We start from the raw sequence: 16,276 nt of genomic DNA, 5'->3' as shown, positions 1-16,276 counted from the left end.
ATATATATATATATATATATATATATATATATATATATATATATATAGAAGTTCTAGTGAAAATTTCAAACGATTCAAATATTCGTTTTTCAGATATTCGGCGAAGCTGTTCTTGGTTTATCACAAGGCTCCGTTAGTGAACTTCTATCGAAACCGAAGCCTTGGCATATGCTTAGTATAAAAGGCCGAGAACCCTTCATAAGAATGCAACTTTGGCTGAACGACGCTCACAACGTTGATCGACTGCAAGCTTTAAAAAATGAGAGGAGAGAAGCGAACAAAAGGAGGAGATCATCTGGAGCTGGTGCTCACGATAATAGTAGTGATACTTCTTCGAACGATACCTCAGAATTTTACCATTCGAATTCCCCCGGTCCTGGACCACCGTCCGCTAAAAAACAACGAGTTCTATTTAGCGAAGAACAAAAAGAAGCACTGAGGCTAGCCTTTCATTTAGATCCATATCCGAACGTTAATACAATTGAATTTCTAGCGACCGAACTGGTTTTGTCATCTAGAACTATCACGAATTGGTTTCACAATCACAGAATGCGTTTAAAACAGCAAGTACCGCATGGATTCCCTTCCGATTTACCTCCAAGAGATCAAACGGGCAACCAACAAACCTTCGATCCAGTACAATTCAAAGTACTATTAAACCAAAGATTAATTGAACTTTCGAAGGAAAGAATGGGCTTAAGCGGTGTTCCGTTACCTTATCCCCCTTATTTAGCAACGAACGCCAATTTAGCCGCTTTAATAAGTCGAGGACTGTTGCCTACCGGCGATATGGACTTGGCGGCTTTAAATAACGCAGTTAAAGAACAAATGAGCGGTTTAGATTTATCTATGACGGCATTGAAAAGGGAACCCGGTGATTTCGATGACGATGACGACGTCGAAAGTAACGCATCAGAAGATTCAAATATATCGGGCGGAAGTTTGCGCGGAGTAGTAAAGTCGGAACCCAAAGAAATACCCTCGAGCCAGAGCAGGTCGTCGAGACGAAAACCTGCTGCACCTCAATGGGTAAATCCGAATTGGGAGGAAGAAAAAGAAAAACCGAATACGGGAGACGAAGTCATCATTAACGGCGTCTGTGTGATGCAGACCGGCGATGACTACGCCAGGAGGAATGCGGAGGAAACCGTACGAGTGGAACCTCAAGCGGTATTGGACAGGTACGAAGACGAACAAAGCGAAACGTCTTCAATCAGCAACGATAACGAACAAAATGAAAAAATGGAAGACAAAGAAATCGATCGGGAAGAACAGACTGCGAGGAGTGACGTTAAGATAGACGACAGTGAAATTAAAAACCTTAATCAAGAAAACGAAGAAGAACGGTGGGAGTACTAAAATGAACAATGAAAATGAGAGTAACTGTCAATATTTCTTGTTTTTTTTTTCTTGTTTTTTTTTTTTTAGTTGTTGATAGTGTGTTATGCGGACGACCTAAAAAACTTCATAGTGAATCTAAATACAGGTTGATAATTTGTTGTAAGATATTACAAAAAGTGCAATCACGAAAACGAAAATTTATCCCCAAGGTTATAATAAAAAATATTTATTGAATTGTGATTGAAGTAGGTTTGTTGAAAATACTCGATATAATTTTATGTGTAAATATATATATATATATATCCAGTTTTTATAACGATCCTACGTTTTATAACGGATTACATTGTAGAATGTTTGTTGGAATTTAATACTGAACACACTGATAACCAACATCAACGCACAGAATTGCACGGGTAAACACTTTGGTCTCTGAAGATAATAACTTGGTTTGTCGAAAAGCGCGACTTATAGTGTAGGTGTTGTTTTGGTAGTATGTTCGGTACGAATATTACTTAAAAGCTATAATTCGCCGGCAATTTACATTACAAATACGACGATATTTTTTAGACAGTTATATAATTCAATGTTATATGGAATAATAGCAAAAATTTTTTGTGAGAAACCGTACATTGTGAGGTGTTGGTTTTCTCGATAATCCATTTTTAGTTTTAATTTAATTTGATGTCGAAAAACGAAATTTCTTGCTAACCGGTGTAGTAATTTGAAACAAGTAAATGGCACGTTATTTGAAATTCAAACAAATATTCTGCATTTCCAAAAATCTTGCCAATTTTAACTATTTCACTTATTGGCATTATTTTTCATTCATTTTATTTCGATTTGTATTTAATTAGTTATTATTAAATAAGACTGTTACCGTTATTATTATATATAGTAAGCTCTCGAGCTAAAAAAGCAAAGAAAATGTTTTGAACATTTTGTGATATACACTTTTACGTTTTATTTCCCATTATGGAGAATATATTGTGCTTTCCAATTGTTTTTAAAAGTACCACGACGGCCAAAAAATGCAATATTCTAAGTATATAAGTTTCGTATTAGCTTAAAAAGTCTCTAAATTAGTTATTTTTTAATCTTACAACGAAGATTTCAATAGCTAATAATTACAACTGATTAGATATAAATATATATTCAAAAACGGTGAATATAATTCATCAAAAATTTGGTACGATTTTTATAAATTGAAGAGTATCTGTCAATCTTTTATTATATACCGAATCGTATTATTTTAATATCTCACTAATATCTCACTAGGACAAAGTAACAGAAGAAAATAATCCAACTTATAAAATATTAATATTTTCCGTTTGCTTCAAGAGTTTAATTTTAGGGGATATATCGGTTATAACATAAAATTGAAATATACTTGACTAAAAAAGAATCAAAGCTATGCACGGCGAGGAAAAATCTAAAACTTCCTTATGATCTCTTATACGGGTATAGAACAATATAAAATTAGATATTTTCCTTTCAAACGATAAATGTATCATTTGCAATGTAGTAGCCAGATATGCCCATTTTATCAACTTTAATTATTTTCAAAGAAATTCAAAAACGTATCTAAAGTTTTCTAAACCAGTTTTAATTAGTGATATTGAAATTTTCTAAACGTATACTTAGTGTGGTAATTTTTCTATTTGCGTTCAAAATAATTTCCAGCATCTTCCAAAGTTTTTTGTACATAATTTTAATTAAAATAAATTTTTTCTTACAGTATAACAACATAATTTTAATTTCGAAATTTTTATATCCCGCGTTATTTTATCTAGTCTAATTACTTAACAGGGGCGTCAATATCAAAAACCATTTTTTACAAAAAGGCCAGTAAGTACTGAATATATTTTCTTTATAAATAAATTCAATAGTTCAATGTAATAGATTCGAAAGCCTTAATTCCACGCGCGTTATCGCGTGTTGTCGCTTAATCAAAATTTTATTATTAGTATCTACATATTATTATCCCGAGTGTACGAATCCAAAATTTGTGGGATATATATGATTTTTGTAATTTATATCCGATAGATAACTAATTACCCTTCAAAGACATACTTAAAGAATCTATTTCGCTTTATTTAAACATTGATTACAATAATTTTTATATGTGGAAAATACTAAACAAATATAAGATGGTTCCAATTGAAGACGATTATATCGTGAAATGATAGATGAAAACAACTATTTCGGAATGAATCGAAAGAGGCACTTTTTGGGTTCGTGACTTTGGACTAGATGTCATATATATGTTTTGTTTATAATAATCTGACATTATCAGTTATTAGATCTCAGCATTTTTATTAAACAAAAAAAAATTCAAATAGCTTTAATTTCCAAATATAATTAGAAATAATGTTACAAAATGCATATCGTTAATATTAAGTATTTAAAACAAATGAAATCCACCCATAAAAATAATTTAAGCAACAAAATAAAACCATAGTTTGTTTTTGTGTTCCGTTTCATGTTTTCGCGATAAAATATAGCATATGAAAAATAGAATAAGAGAAACATATGTTCAAAGTGCAATATTTTAACGTTCAAAAGATAGGGTATATTTTTGCGATATACAAAAATATGTTTCTTCCAAAATGTAATCAATGTAATAACATTGTAAAAAAATACGTAAAATTCTGTCTTTAAATTGAAGCGATTGAGACATTAAAATTAGCAAAAAATGTAATATAAATGCACATTTTTAAATAAAAAAAAAACTGCATGTAGTTATATAGCATAGATTTTTTTGCCGTAGAAAAACTATTTGAAAACCTATTTTCATTTTTGTTATTTGATAAATTTTCTGTACCCAAAAATGTTATACAAAATAAAAACACAAAATACGTAAGCATGTTTTTGTTAGTACTGATAATAATATATTAGCTGATATGGTAAATATGGTACAAGAAGATTTGTTTTATTTTTTATTATATTTTATAATATAGAAACATCCAAGAACAATGCTTAGGAAGATCATAGATCTATTTTATTCTTTTTTTACTGTAAATATTTATATCATATCATCCCTTGAAAATTTCTAAATTAAAATTTTCTCTGTATTTAAAAAAGACTTTTATTTTTAAACACCTACCTATCCGCATATCACCTAATTCATACACAGTTCAGGAAGGGTGAATAAAAGATAAATTAATTTGAAGCGAAATGTAGAAATCCGTGTTGCCTACTTTGCCTTTATATTTTAGCTTTTGTTATATAGATGTCTCTTGAACTGTTTTCAATGTAGAAATTTATGTTACCTAGCTTACCGTGTGCTAGAGCTCTTGTAATATAGATGTCACATCTGATGGTACAATGAACTAATTTAAACTTTAATTGTGTAAATAAGTCCGGTTATGAACTAGTGCAAGTAGAAAAGTCTCGTATTCCAAAATAACTATTTATGATAACATTACAAATTTGTATTTTCTACAAAAACATTTCAAGTTCCCAATAAATTGCGACGTACATTCGCTGTTGAAATTTAGATCGCTAGATGGCGCCAAATTCGGAAGAGCAAACTGTAGAAATATGTGATGCATACTCCTTTATTTTTTAGCTTTTGTAATATAGATGTCTCTTGAACTGTTTCGCAATGTAGAAATTTATGTTACCTGCCTTACCGTGTGCTAGAGATCTTGTAATATAGATGTCACCTCTAATGGTATAATGAACTAATTTAAAGTTTAATTATGTATATAAGTCCGATTATAAACGAATACGAATAAAAAAGTCTAATATTCCAAAATAATCATTTATAATAACATCACAAATATATAGTTGTTAGAAAAACATTTGAACTTCACAGTAAAATGGGACGGATAGATGTTGTTGAATTTTACACAACTAGATGGCGGCAAATTCGGAAGGGCGAACTGTAGAAAACTGTGTTGCCTACTCTTTATTTTAGAGCTTTTGTGATATAGATGTCACTTTAACTATTTTCAATTGTTACCTACCTCACCGTGTGCAAGAGGTCTTGTAATATAGATATTAATTCTAGTGATTCAATGAATTAATTTAAAACATCAAGTAAGCAAATGAGTTCGGTTATGAACTAACACACGTATTCAAAAATTTCATATCTCGAATAGTAATTACCTATTCACGATGTGAATCTATACGTGAAAATAAACTTTCAACATTTTCATCTACTTTTATTAACATTTTTTTCGTGTACAATTCTTTTTTACAATATTACATACATATCCTTGAACTATTAGAGAATGTCATTTAAAATTATTCTAAGTACTGTATTTTTAATAATTGTTCACACGAATAGTTCCAACATTGAAAAGTTTTAAGTTTAAAAATTCCACAATAACAATTAGATTGTTATAAGTAATGTTCTGAATGAAATGTTGTTTTCAGCGTATTCCGCTATATCTATTAATAAATATATAACGAATATAAATTTAATAATCAGTGATTTTACAGGATGTGCTAGATAATTGAATATTACAAATAAAACATTGGGCTTCATTTTTAAATTAGAAATAAGTACATTCATATAGTGTTAAAGTTTCATATATGTATGTAACCATTATCACATACACGTATTATATGTTGCCTACCGAATTGTTGTGGAAAATATTTGCCAGAAAGGATAAAATACAATATTTCTTGCAATTTGACATAATTTTTTAGTTTATATTATTTATAAGAATGAGTTGATTGGCTTCCGATTGAAATTAGAAGCTTATGATTGAAAAAACAAAAACAGAAATAAATATAACTGAATATAATGAATACTAGTTTTATTATTTAGCTCACCTTGTATATAAATATCATTCAATGAGGTCTTTTGTTTTTAATCAAGTATGTAATAAATTAAATTCATATTGAGATGTAGCAAAACATACAGAGGGTGTTTCAATTAAGGTTTCTTTTATCACATATTTATGATGAACCAAAAATGGAGTGATTTATTTTTTAAATAAGGAATATAGGATTAAATGAAAATTTTTATCGATTTCCATTATCTTTAAAAACGACCCTTTAGTTAGATGTACCATAATAAATTCAATTCGAAATATTAAAAATATCGATAAACAAAAAAAAATATTAAACAAAAAAAAAATTCCAATTTAATCCGAATATAACTTACATGTTAATTTTTATAAGTCAATTTCTACAATATTATATTACGTGTATTATATATTTATATAAAAAAGGGGATATTAAGAACCATCTTATCAAGTACAAATCGCTATCTTCAATAGGTTCCATTTGTTAAATATAAATGTTTGTACCTCACTGATTACATGTAGCGATTAATCTACGAAATACGCGACTAGAGACACACTTTTAAAAATTTATTCTTAATTTAACCATATTGTCAAAGATGATCCCAACATCTAAAGATGACTATAAAAACGACTACGATAAAAACATTTAATTAGTATCTTAAAAATATTTCTAAGACTTGACAAAAATGGTTCTTGTACTATATAATTATATAAAAAATAGAAACTGAAGTATCAAAGTGGAATTTGGAAGAAATAACACCTCACACGATTGTACATCAAGAATATTTTATTTTTTAGTGAAAGTTTTCAAAAAAATTGGTGAAGAGTAAATGTGTACAAAAAAGTTTCCCTTGATATAGTTTTTGAAGTAATCATTACAAAAAATATGAAATTCTTTCTTAAAGCAAAGCAACTTTATACCTTTCAGTAGAAAATGTTACAAATAGAAAAATTCTAGACGTTAAAACGTGTTTTTTATTTTTTCTACTTTTTATAAATATTTGATATCATTTTAAAATAATATATGAATGGTTTATACTTACTAATTGCACATGTAACTTGTGACGATTTTATTCCTTCCTAGTCATTTCTTTCGTGTATAATAAAAAATAATTTACAGTACAAAATTCGTATAGAAAATATTTAAAAAAAATCACTTTTCAACTAATATTTATAAGAATTTGAATTTTACTGAATGTTACAATAATAAGAAAAATAATGAAAACCCCCATATCAATATATAAATAAAAAAAAATTCAATTCAAAAAGTAGTTTATTAACAGGATACAAAACAAATTCATTATTTTTCTCTATGGGTAATTTGCGTTATATTTGGTTATATTAACTAAGACCTTAAAAAAATAAAACTCCCAAAAATAAAAAGTGAAATAAATTGGTAACTACTGATTAGAAGAAAAATAAAAAGGTGTCCCAAACATTCGGTATAATTGCGAAACTAACTTTCTCGTTATTTTTATAACATTTAAACCTGTATCTCATATTACAGAAAACCTTAAATGGGGAGTATTAAATTTCAATATGTTGAGTCCATTTTGAAACTTATTACTCTGTAATTCAAAAATCCCAATTCTATATTGTAGTGGCCATGATACGTTTGGAGGAACTTGGATAATGGTCTTCACATAACTCCAATTTCTAAATCAATTACAACTAGCAATGCAATGTCCTTGTTATCATTCACATTTTGGAAAGTGATCGAGATTTTATAATATTAGGTGATTGACAAAAGCATTTAATTTTCTTAGGTAAATAGGTGTCGATAAAAGCATAAAAGCACGAGATGTATTTTAATGCGCTTTAGAATACTGAGAAGAAATATTGACATAATTAAATATATCAGCATAGAAGCTCTGTTACACTTTCAAAGGGAAAAGAAGATAGATAGTATTAAAACTACAAGGAGGGATACAGTCAGTGGGAAACTATAAACAGAAAATATCTGCTGAATGTATCATTGGGGCTTTTAAAATACAGAAGTGGAATGGTTACAATGTATAATAATTTACAAAAACAAATAATATCAACAATTAATATTTAAAAAATTATAATTTCGGTATGTTTTTTGATCTCACAAAATGATATCATTATAGTTCCTTACTATTGGGACTCCATAATATTCAGGGTATGCCGTATAGTTTATCCATAAAACAATGACAATTTATTATATAACAGTGTGTTTTTCAATATGGTGAATAAGTTTTTTGGAAAACCAATAGATATTTTGATGAACATTTCGTCTGGAAGTGGAAAGAGTCTGAAATAGTACTTAATTACTTTTATTAATTTTATATGCTTTTTTACCAAAACTTGACTAAGACTGTGAATTTTCAATTTCAAGGAATTTGAAGGAAATTTAACTCTAACTACATGACACACCACGTGGATACATAAATTAATAAATACAAGCCAGAATGCCACATATATTTTTGTGAATAGTTATATGTACGATTTTTGATTGTTTTATGAGTTATAGTGAGATTATAATAAAAAAAATATGTGGTTGAATGAAACTAACCACCTTTGCTTCCTTTCTTCATCACTCATAAAATGTGTTCATGTCAAAAATCGAACATTTATAAATGCACCATTTTTATTAAAAAAAAAAACATTTTTTATACTTAAAATACTGAAATTCAAGACTAGACATTCTGTATTTGGAAAAAAGAAAAGTTACATTTAATACTCGTTAATATTAACATTTCTAGTTACTGAATGTCAAGGTTCTGATAATTATTATAGTTATAGGATAAACTCTGTACTTTTAATCAACATTTCCAATAAAAAAAAGAATCTTATGGTTATTGAAAAAAATATATTCACAAGCGCATTATGAGCAGCTGCCTTTTTTAATACTTTTAATAAACTTTTTTAATTTCATAAAGGTTGAATTTTCATTTTCAAACATAAAAAAATTGCTAATCACTAATAGTTTTATAAAAAATTTACTATACATATCTCAACAAATGTGATGATTATACAAATGAAACAAATAAATTTTCGACGAAATTAATATATAAAAAGATAAATAAATATGGAGAGTAAGATGTATCATTTGGAAAGGCAAATAATCTAATTTTCAATTTTTTTAATGAAAAATTATTGACCGCCATACAGAACTATCCATTTTATATCGAATTTTATTATAACTATAGCACAGTATTATGGAAACTTAATTAGAAATTTATCTAAATCATGGTTGCGTTTTTTAGTTGGATTTGTTTTTAAACTTATTTATATTTCTCTTTCTTAATTTCCTTTTTCTATTCATTAATTTATTCTGTATCTGCTTTCATACCACGAACTTCGCCTTTTTGACGAAGAGCTTCTAATTCTTCTTTCGTTTTATCTTCTATCGCACGGATATCTTCCATGGTCAGACCGTGCCAGCGGTCCATCCAACAGAAAACTTGTCTGAGAATAGAAACAAAAATTAATTTAAACACTTTATATTAAGTATACAATAATGTATATACTCACCTATGGAAATTTGTGAATAACCGCCTTTCGGATTTTTGAATAAAACTTTCTATCCTTGTCTAAAAAAAATTAGTACAGATATAAAGAAATTTATAGTTTTTATTGATATTTCAATTTCCCATTGTTTCATCATATAATATATATATATATATATATATATATATATATATATATATATATATATATATATATATATATATATATATAAAAGTTTCTAGGTCAAAGAAATATTTATAAAATTAAATACAATTACATATACATAATGAAAAGCTTACTTGTAATCCAAACCATTTGAACTCTACTGTAACTAACTTATAGCAGGTCATAACAGGACTAACTTTATCTTTCCAATCAGGTCCTATCAGTGGACCTCTGCCTGTTTTAACAGATTTAAATTTCGTTGGATCTTCGTCTTCTTTATAATCTCCAGATGCCACTGCATCATTGGCAATGTCAATATGTACAACATCTCTTTGTTTCAGTTTGTCGTTTGGCAAGTCGTGAACCTTTTGACAAGTATAAAAAAATTCATGATAGTAACTTCAAAATTAGATCCGTTGTGAATAAATGCAATTACTAACAAGACATCCACATTGTGATACATGAAATATGAAAACATGCACAAATTTTTAATAGAAAAAAAGTAAATCATTTATTAATGCCCCACGAAAATTGATTCATGTATCTAATAATTACTATGAGACATAAAATACCTATAAATGAAATTGAAGTTACTTTATATCCACAGGTATATTATAGTTGAAAGATAAACATTTAGGTTAAAAGGATACAAACAAAAAATGAATTTATTGTACACACATAATCAAAAATATTATAAACTCTTATCTATTTTTAGTTTAATCACTGATAAAAATATCGTATTATGAATATCATATTTTCATAGATTGTTAATATTTAAATCATTATGGTATCAACAAACACAATAAATTATGTATCCTAAAATCAATTTTTATGTTACTTTTTATGTTTTTTACTAAAAAAATAATGTAATAAAACAGTTCAACTAATCAAACATTCTATAACAGAATATCAAGATTTTCAATTGTTTCAATAATCGACCATGACAATAATTGAAAAAAAAATAATATTCAAGGTGTTAAAATTTCTCGAAAAACTATGGTACTTACATTATCTTGATGACCATTATCGGCTATGTGCATACTTTCAATACAAATCACAAAATTTTCCTTCATGTAGCCGGGATTCTTTTTCAGCCCAGTTCATATACAAACACAAAATGGTAGACAGAGAAATATACCGTGTTGATGAATGAAATGTCGACCACAACCATTATTGTTAGTACACATACCGATGATCCCAAAGCATAGAAAAGAAATAAAAATAAATTATTACTTACATTTACTTGATTACCTTTGTCTGCTACATGTAAAGTTTCAATTACTAATTTGAATTTCTCTTTCATATATCCTGGATTCTGAAAAACAATTTCAATCTTTTTTACTTTTTTCCCTGTAGTTTTTGTTACAAACATAACAGAAACGTGTGTGCTCGACATTAACTGTACATTTACAATAATTTATTATCTTCCAGTTTTGTATTGAATGTGAACTCTACACAAAAAAATTGCTTTAATGAACCAGTAGACTTATTTAGCCAAGTTTTTAAATATTTTATTGTAACATTCTAATAAGAGTAGAGTTGAGAAAATTGGTTCAATTAAAATGAGTACCATTTATATTAAAAAGTAGATTTACCGTAATAACAGTCCTACAATAAGGATAAGCATTCCAAGCCTCTTCATGAATTTCCAAACTACCCTTTGGCGCCAAAAGTCTTATAAAAGAAGGTACTTTACTAGCCAAATGGTAAATTTTGTAAGTATACTGGCCACTGTTATATTTACCACCGAGAAGGGGAAAATTTGTGAATGGTTCATTTTTCAATACTTCTATACCTTCTCCACCACCTGTATTGTCTTTGGAGGCCTCTGCCACACTAAACAACTGAGCAACTTGATACTGTAAAATAACAAAATAGATCTTTTCAATTAATATTCATTCCTATTAAACTCAATTTGATTTGATCATATCAATCATTTATTATCAATAAGGTGTTTCTTAGAAATAATTGATTGGTTTTTTAAATTGATAGATAGAAGATTTATCTTTATACTCTATTATAATAACTTATTTTTAGGATCTATACATTTGTCGCATAAAAGAGAATGAAAATATAATTTATATCAAAAAGTTTTTATAGAATTTAATTGCACATAAATTATATTCATTAAAAAGATTAATTTATAATCATGTTAATTAATCAAATCACTGCCTACATTTTACATTAACAATGGCTGTCCATGAAATGTACCTTTGAAATGAAACTACTAGCTTTTCCACCTTGAAAAATTTTATAGTATGCTTTCTACTAAATAAAATTTTCAATTTAAATTTAATAAAATAAAAGTCCAGTTGTGTTATCTATGAAAATTAAGAGCCTATTTTTGGAATTCATGGTTTCTGGCAATAGACTAGACTTTTCATAATTTTTGATGTAATACAAAGGAATTAACATATACAAAGTGATTAATACTAATACATAGAAAAGGAATCATCAATTAATAGTATAAAACTCTTTTTATTATACACTAAATGTGAAAACAATTATAATATTTGGGAATAATTTTAAACCTTTGTTACTATTAATTTACAGAAATGTAATGGTTAAGTAATTTAACATGTAATAGCAATAATGCACATTATATAAAAACATAACCTAGCTACTTTGTAATAAACTCATTATTATTTAAAATATTCACTTTATTTATATTTATACAAAAATCTGCCTAACCTCGAACTATTTTAGTATAATGAATAAACTACATTAAATTTCGCTGATATATTTATTCCATTATATTGAGTTTTACTCATTTATTTTATAACTTTTTATTTAAAAATAAAAAGTGTCTTATATAAACAATACATTAGACTGATATTGAATCAAAACTTTTAGACAAAAATAATTGACCATTGCTGATCATTGTAGAAGAGAAAAACATGCCTATTGAATTAATTTTATTATGATAATTTGCATTCATTATTTCTCACATTTTATGTAAATACACTATCTCAAATTGTTCTTTCAATTCCTTTTTATTATTTAAATTTAGGAATGACTGAGTTAGGAAGTAGGTGATGCGCCTATCTTGAGATCAAAAGGTTTGATTATAAATTATTTGAAAATTGATTAGTATTCAAGCTGAGGTTCAATTTTGTACTTTAGCAGAACAGAAACAGTCAAATCATTGTTGATAAATAAGAAAAGATCTGTACTTAAAATTCCACATCCAAACATATTTGATGTAATTCTTGACTTTAATATAAATCACTGATGATGACTATGTCTATATACAATTATATCATTCTAATTGCAGACTATTTCATATTATGTAAATATCCATTAAATAGGAATGTAATTCTACTTTTCATATTGATAATTGAAATGTAGTTTTAACGAAGGTTTAAAATAATTATATACTAATAACATATGCTTCTAAAGGCAAAGGTTGAGTTCAATTTTCAATATTACAAGTATGAACACATTGTACTAAATTGGGAAAATAAGTATGTAGATATATTTTATTTTTGAAAAATTTATTTAGCCATATTATGTTAAATTTATGAAACTTACCTCTTCTACAGTAAGCGGTAGGGTTACTCGGCTAAAAAATAAAATAATATAAATGTCACAAAAATCAAAGTCTTTGATAAGTACTGTTTCACTCAACAAAAAAAATAGAAACCTTTAAATCTTCAATTTTTACAAAAAAGTAAAGCATTAGTTTAAAGATTACAAAGTGTGCAGAAATCCGACACCCAAAAAATTGATAAAATTGACACTTGTGTGTAGGGTTAACATACAATCTACAACTTCATGATTTATCACTTAAAATTTTGTGTCTAAAAAAAATAATATATACGGTAGGTACATACAATGCATTATACTTACTATTCTTTGATAAGCATGTTTTTTCTTTGCAAATTTAACTATTTAGACATGCAATAATTCCTGACACACTAACTAATGAATCACTAATTCATAGATTGACCAGCGCAAGCTCGGTGACGCAATATTCTGACGTCAATTTGTTTCTTGATCAAAATTCATATCAATCATAATCCATATTGATCAAAATCACACTAAATTGTGGTAATATTAAATAGATCAAAAATTCGAATGTTAAAATACTTGTTAGGAAAATTTTCAACGAAAATGCTAATTCACCAATTAACCATGCGAAATGTCTTTAGAGTGGTTGCTCTGTGGAGTGAACTCCAAAATCCTTAAAACCGGAGCACATTGGAACTAGAGATGGGTTTATTGGTCATTTTTGATAAACTAATTCAAATAACTAAACAAAATATCTATAAAATAGTGATATATAATATATAATTGGATATAGAAGATTTTGTACAAGAAAATCCACATACAAACATAAAACTTTAGAAAGTCAGTATATACCTACTCATTTCCAACATTTTTTTGTAAACGCTAGTAGGTATACTTATATTTTTACCCAAAAGTTTTGTTATTTAGTTAATCCAATAAATTTTACATATTAATAGTTCATTATTGAAACAAATTCACTTACCGAATGATTCTCTCATTTGATTACGGCTTCCACCTCTAGCATATAATTTTTGGATAGGAACATGTGAAAGAGAAAAATTGACAATGACATATATATATAAGTACTACATATATAGACAATGGCACTGCCGCGACACTTAGAACTATCAAGTTTTATTAAAAGTGTTCATCAAGAATTGAGAGAAAATTCGAGATTGCTAGGACCAGAAATTGCATGGAAGAAACATTGTGAAAATAAGGAAAGATTAGAAGAATATGCTACGGCAATGAAAGAACTGGCTTCAAATTATTGGAAACTATCATTAGACAATGAAGAAAATCAACAGATATCCCGCATCGCATGGATACATAAAAATTCCGAAGAATATTTTTCTAGGGATATTTTTTATATTCGTATAAAAGAATCCCATATAATGGATAAAATTAATCAAAGTAGGACTATTGTGTCTACTGAAAGTTTTAATAGAAAGTTGCGGGTATTAGATGTTGGTAGTTGTTATAATCCATTTCAACAGTTCAGTAATTTCGATATAACTGCAATTGATATTGCACCCGCTACAAAAAGTGTTACTAAGTGTGATTTTCTCAAAGTTAAAACAGGTAAAATTTTGATATCAAAAGATGAAGAGATCGCTCAACTACCTAATAACTATTTTGATATTATCATATTCAGTTTATTCTTGGAATATCTACCTTGTCATAAACAAAGGAAAATATGCTGCACTAAAGCATATGAGTTATTAAAACCAGAAGGCATTTTAATGATAATAACACCAGATTCAAATCATATAGGATCAAATGCTAAATATATAAAATCTTGGAGATTTGTGTTGGCTAAAATAGGATTTTCAAGAATTAAGTATGAAAAATTGCAGCATGTTCATTGTATGATATTTCGAAAAGTACCTTATACAGAAATTACACTTAGATGGGCAGAAATTCATAAAAATGATCAAACTTTTGATGAACTCTATATACCACAGGATTTCAAAATGGTAGTCCAAAAAGAATGTGATAATAAAATCAAACTTTCTGCACAAGACATTGCAAATTTCAATAATGAGATGCCTTTTAAAGATACTTCAGATTGAATATTGCATTTTCATGATATTTTAGGATTTTTTAAAGGCACATCGTTGCATTAAGAATTTTACAGTTTACAGGTATTATAATGAAATCTAAGAAAGAGTCTAAATTTCTTTGAAATAAGTCAAGAAACTAGTATTTTCGAATTGTGAATATAGAAGGGACTATTCCAAAAATTCATTGGCATATTTGTTATTTCTACTTTCTGATGCTATTGAGATTGGTTTTTAATCAGAATAGGATTGGCATTAAAATTACAGTCATGTGCAAATGATATATTTTCACTTTAAGACACATGTCTATGTAATTTTGGAGACTAGAAAGTCTTACTTACAAAAAAGCATCAAGTTATTTACTCTAAGATAATCACCTCCAAGAAGTTAACACCACACTTTCCAGTTAGAAATATTTTGACAATTTTTCTATGTTGTTCCAAAATATGAAGTTCGAAAAGTTTTTTTTCACGCAATTTGCGTAAAATCATTTTATAGCCTGCACCAAAATTTTTGAGGTATCGTGATTTTAATGGCTAGGTTGTTCTAGATTGCGTTCAGAAAAAATTTTGAGAAATTTGATTATTCAACGATAATCTAATTCAAAATTTATTTTTTCGAGGTAATGTTATACTAGGATCCTAGCACAACACAGAACTTTTATTTTTGCAATAAAAAATTGGAATCGTTATTGAGAAGCCCACAAACAATGTTGCCCTACAAAATCCGAGATTATTCCATATTCTAATTGCAATTTATAAAAATATTCTGATTTACTTCGTCTTTATGAAACTTTAGCAAAATTTGTAAAAATAATGTAACTCATCATTGGCTGTATTAATTAGAAGAGCCAAAATAAAATATACTCAAAACTAAAATTTTATATTAAATAGGAATAAATATAAACATTGTAGTGTTAATTTTTTTTCTTATTTTCCTTGATTTCTAATTTTCGAAATTCATTTCTCA

At 27.5% G+C, this 16,276-nt stretch overlaps 3 protein-coding genes across 12 annotated transcripts in view; 2 read left to right on the top strand and 1 right to left on the bottom strand.

Moving 5' to 3' along the window:
* LOC130895735 (homeobox protein cut) overlaps positions 1 to 3,089 on the top strand; it is a 64,145-nt gene extending 61,056 nt beyond the window's left edge. For all 9 annotated transcript variants that reach the window (XM_057803249.1, XM_057803256.1, XM_057803253.1 and 6 more), the window contains one exon: positions 94 to 3,089. In XM_057803249.1, coding sequence (XP_057659232.1) covers positions 94 to 1,359 — 1,266 coding nt within the window. In that variant the 3' untranslated portion in view covers positions 1,360 to 3,089. The remainder of the gene's footprint in view (positions 1 to 93) is intronic.
* Positions 3,090 to 5,486: 2,397 nt separating this feature from the next.
* LOC130895738 (phosphatidylinositol transfer protein alpha isoform) lies at positions 5,487 to 14,002 on the bottom strand. Of its 2 annotated transcripts, none has more exons than XM_057803266.1 (7): positions 13,587 to 14,002; positions 13,269 to 13,299; positions 11,333 to 11,596; positions 10,745 to 10,822; positions 9,872 to 10,102; positions 9,597 to 9,655; positions 5,487 to 9,530 (listed from the first exon to the last, which is right to left on the bottom strand). In XM_057803266.1, exons 1-7 carry the CDS (start codon positions 13,601 to 13,603, stop codon positions 9,392 to 9,394), a joined length of 819 nt encoding a protein of 272 aa, XP_057659249.1. In that variant the 5' UTR covers positions 13,604 to 14,002; the 3' UTR covers positions 5,487 to 9,391. The 2 variants fall into 2 exon arrangements, with proteins under 2 accessions (XP_057659249.1, XP_057659248.1); XM_057803265.1 differs by lacking the exon at positions 10,745 to 10,822 and adding an exon at positions 10,975 to 11,052 and having other exon boundaries at positions 13,587 to 13,921.
* Positions 14,003 to 14,295: 293 nt separating this feature from the next.
* On the top strand, positions 14,296 to 16,227 carry LOC130895736 (S-adenosylmethionine sensor upstream of mTORC1). The gene has a single exon (XM_057803259.1). The coding sequence runs from the start codon at positions 14,348 to 14,350 to the stop codon at positions 15,317 to 15,319; it is 972 nt and encodes a 323-aa protein (XP_057659242.1). The 5' UTR covers positions 14,296 to 14,347; the 3' UTR covers positions 15,320 to 16,227.
* Positions 16,228 to 16,276: the final 49 nt, after the last annotated feature.

Source organism: Diorhabda carinulata, chromosome 6 (assembly GCF_026250575.1).
Source record: "Diorhabda carinulata isolate Delta chromosome 6, icDioCari1.1, whole genome shotgun sequence".
Lineage (NCBI taxonomy): Eukaryota > Metazoa > Arthropoda > Insecta > Coleoptera > Chrysomelidae > Diorhabda > Diorhabda carinulata.
This window is presented reverse-complemented; position numbering and strand designations above follow the sequence as displayed.